Genomic DNA, 4,093 nt, shown 5'->3' with positions numbered 1-4,093 from the left:
CGTATTTTTTGTAGAGAAAAATAAACGCTGTTGACCAAAGCAATTAAGCAAACCAAATTTGAAGAGAAACATATTTCTGGTCAGGCCAAAATAAAAATCCTTAAATAAGTCCCTGTTATTATAAGATGGCGGACAAGAGTCATATACTAGTATCATTCTAAGATGATTAAAAATTAAAACATGGATAATGCCAATTCAATTGTCCCAACCAAACACATTTACAAGCAAAACTACATATCCTACAATTCCTACATGGCAGTAAAAAATGTAACTCTGATTTTCTGTATAAACCTAGGTTTATACTCTAAAATGGATTGAATTTTAGTCCGCTTAAATTTATGTCTTGGGAGGAAATTATAAAAGAGCATAGAGCATGTTTGTTTAGCCGTTCGTGACGGAAGATGGTTTGGTGTTACCAAGCGAAGAATCAACAGGCGAATGACCTTTTGCTTGTACTGGGATATCGAGTCGAGAAAATCAAAGAAAATCTGGGCGGAATTCGAACCCAGAAAATGCTTGTGTAGATACATATCTCATAGTAGGTAGATATATCTTGGCACCCAGCTCTGTGTCTGTCAGATTCTGTGAAATACAAGTTTAGTAGACATAAATTTTAATACCCAATAGTAGTTCATTTAGACTGTCGAGTTTAGGAGATACATTATAGTTAGAAACACACTATCCTCACGTCACATTAGGGCAGTGTAGCTATCGCAAACGAAATCACCTAACATATCTCGTAGTTTCAAACATCAATCAAATCATGAATTCCTTATGGTAAAGCAGAGAGCTTTTTCACAACTTTTGTGGGTATTACAGCACTACTAAGTGCCTCCTTTACTATTTAATTCTCATTCATCAATCTTTTTACACTGGAAATGCCGCCACTGATCGCTACTCGAAGTAGCTACTCAATCAAACCCGAGACCTCCCGCGTGCAAGCATAGTGTGATACTCACTCGGCCACGGAGGTTGCTTTTCCAAGAACAAAATATCCTACTCCTATGTCTGTTTTGATACCTCTATTAGCATACCTTGATAGCCTGTGTGATAGGTTTGAACGCTGTCTTGAGTCTGGCTCCCAGGGTTTTGTGATCTGGTTCGGCTCGCAGGGACACTCCATATTATAACTTACACACTCCTTACACATGTCTAGTAGGGACCTCCGATGTACAAACCTAGTGTCCAAGAACAAAATATTCTACTCCTCAATATCTCTGTTTTGAATGTTCTGATAGTCCCATTACCCTGAACATGTCTGTTTCGATACCTCTATTAGCTTACCTTAATAGCCTGTGTGATAGGTTTGAACGCTGTCTTGAGTCTGGCTCCCAGGGTTTTGTGATCTGGTTCGGCTCGCAGGGACACTCCATATTTCTGTTTATCCGTAGAGAAGGTGACGGTTCGTACATTGAGTTCCTGAAGGATGTAGGATTCCAGAGTGCGGATCTCTTGCAGACACTGAGCGTCGTTATGAATCACTACAGCCTCGCGTAGGGGATACTGGAAAAAAATATGAAATATTAAATGAATAAGCATACAAATTTTCTAATGTAAAAAAAAAAAAAAAAAAATGGACTTGGAAAAAGAAATGTTCAAACACTTCAAATTCAAACGTAATGTTACAAATGACCTTCAAGTCTCAGTTGGGAAAACCTCCCTTATAAAGTCAATGTCAATTAAAAATTAGCGAGAAAAGAGGCTTGATCTAGGGAAATGTAGCAAGGAAGGTATGTAGGTTTTATCGTCCCGAAATTGAAAGACAGGATAAGAGAAAGCCTGATGTTCCGAGAACGGGCCTCCCCTGTTTAGGATAAAGTTCGCCCCGTGAGGGAATTGAACCCGCGAGCTAGGGATTACAAGGAAGACGCCCTACCCTTCAAGCTAACTAGGCTGGCAATTGTTTGAACTTAATCTTGCAAAAGGCTTTCCTTTCACTCTGGCGAACGGTCTCTTTTTTCTGTTGGGAATCAAAGCTCAATCGCAATACCTACCTTAGCAACAACTGACTTATAATACCTTGGTTACTGGCTTTACAATCAAAGGGTCGCAGGTTCATTACCTTGATAGGAATTGTCACTCGTTCTCTAATAACTCGGCCTAGTTCTACCACAGACTGCATTCTCTTCACAGATCTCTCTATTTCTTGGTCTATGATACCTCGGTTAGGCTGTGGCATCATGATGAAATGAATGCTGCGTTCCAGGCGACCTGAAATGATCAGACCAAGCGTAAACCTTCTGGCTAAGGATTAGACAGGAACGGGTTAACAGGAGGGCGTGGGTTCAATCCCAGCAGAGGCATGGAATTTTATCGTCATCTATTTGATGATTTGACCATATAATAATGGAGCTCTAAGGGTTAGGTGGTAGAGAACGCCTTGGGAGTTAACCTCGCCTAGTGGTTACCTTCCACTCAAGAGTATATTAGTAAGTTCAACTTTTGGATTAAGCCATCTGATTGGTTGATTTCGAATTTTTTAGCCAAGGCAAAATTCAAGAGTTAAACCAAATTTAAACTTAGACTGTGACCCCGGTCATAGAAGCTAAGATGTTTTACCTGTGAGATGTCGTAGGTTCTGGTACAGATGTTCACACAGGAAGGGGGTGTAAGGCGCCATGACTCTAACCATGGTGAATAGAACTTTGGTGAGACTATTGAGCGCTACCTTACAATCTGCCGGACCTCCTTCACCCTGAAATATACGTAGGAACAATACAGGATTAATATCCTCCGTTCTTAAAAATAATTCATCAATCGTCAGAGTTCAATAGACAATGACATAAACATGAAATTAGCTGGAAATGTTGCATGATTGGCCGAAAAATTGCGAAATTGGCCCTTTAAAAAAGGGTTTCATAAAAGGAATTGTAACAAGGAAGGTCTTATCGTCCCGAAATCGGATGAAACCCCCGGATGAAATGTCGCATGTTCCTTAACTCCATACACAAGAAGTAATTTTCACTCAATCATTGAAAAGAGCGGTTTTTGCGACTATGAGATGCAGAGTCAAAAAATAGATATGTTTCAAGTTTCAATACATTATTTAAAACAATAAAATTATCACAAAAATAAAAGAGGTGTGAGTAAAAATTTACCCTTCTAGGGTTAAGCGGTCTATAACGGATATTTGGTAAAAAGTTCGAGTTTCGAGTGCCCCCTCACACTGAACTTCGAGTGCCCCCTCACACTGAACTTACCTTGAGGCGGCGTCGATTCATGCGCACATACCAGTTGGTCAGATTGTCTATGAACAGAACTAGGCGTGGTACTACCGTGTATAATCGGTAGGCGGCCATTTCCTTGCGTACAAACTCAATGAGAGATTCCGAGAAGGAGATGATCCAAGCGTCCATGATGTTTGTTGACCCTTCAGCCTCGTTATACTGGAAGGATAACTTTTCTTCCTGTGGGAAGAATAGGATAGAAAGTAGTTGAATTCGTCCAAGAATACGGGTCACAATAGAGCCGATTTAGCACCTTTTTTCCCTCCTGAATGTAGTAATAAATATACTAAAAGTATTGCCTGAACATTTGAAGCATCTACCTCCAATAACGTGCGTACTACGACTTTATCGGGACACTTTTAACTACACAAGGACATTAGGTGCGCAGAAAATACGAGTATTCAACAATAGAACAGGATATTTTTAATCCTGTCAAAACAGGAGTGAAATTTTACCTCAAGCCCGAAATGGAGCAGTTGCAAATGGGTAAAAATTATAAATACATGGTCGATTCCTATGTAAAAAGTTGGGAAATATCCAAATCTGAGGTCAAAACTCCGAAAAAATAAATGTAAAAGGTTGAAAATTCATTTTTTATTTTCCGTTCTAATGAAAGACTTCAAATATGTGTGACGTCAGACTTTACGCCGTTGTTTTTTTCGTCCGTTAGGTAGCACCACTATGCAAGCGCGCTAGCGGAGGAGCAGAAAGAACTGCGCAGAAACGTAACAAACACATCAATGCGTTGCCTGCGAAGGAGCTTTGCTCGGGACATTGGATGTGACGTCATCGCCTACGGGAGCGTATGCCGTGACGTCAAAGTTCATGATTTACCGGCATTTTTTTAATCGATTTATCTCGGGATC

At 40.1% G+C, this 4,093-nt stretch overlaps 1 protein-coding gene across 1 annotated transcript in view; it reads right to left on the bottom strand.

The window, feature by feature from the left end:
- LOC103524492 (isoleucine--tRNA ligase, cytoplasmic-like) overlaps nucleotides 1-4,093 on the bottom strand; it is a gene marked incomplete at its 5' end in the record, with an annotated part of 31,564 nt that overhangs the window by 4,300 nt on the left and 23,171 nt on the right. Inside the window, 5 exons of the mRNA XM_026819881.1 lie at nucleotides 1,035-1,105; nucleotides 1,278-1,503; nucleotides 2,063-2,211; nucleotides 2,560-2,695; nucleotides 3,201-3,407. Of these exons, the coding sequence (XP_026675682.1) occupies nucleotides 1,035-1,105; nucleotides 1,278-1,503; nucleotides 2,063-2,211; nucleotides 2,560-2,695; nucleotides 3,201-3,407 (789 nt within the window). The remainder of the gene's footprint in view (nucleotides 1-1,034; nucleotides 1,106-1,277; nucleotides 1,504-2,062; nucleotides 2,212-2,559; nucleotides 2,696-3,200; nucleotides 3,408-4,093) is intronic.

Source organism: Diaphorina citri, unplaced genomic scaffold (assembly GCF_000475195.1).
Source record: "Diaphorina citri unplaced genomic scaffold, Diaci psyllid genome assembly version 1.1 scaffold101, whole genome shotgun sequence".
Classification (NCBI taxonomy): Eukaryota; Metazoa; Arthropoda; class Insecta; order Hemiptera; family Psyllidae; genus Diaphorina; species Diaphorina citri.
Note: the sequence above shows the minus strand (reverse complement) of the source record. Positions and strands in the feature narration are given on the sequence as shown.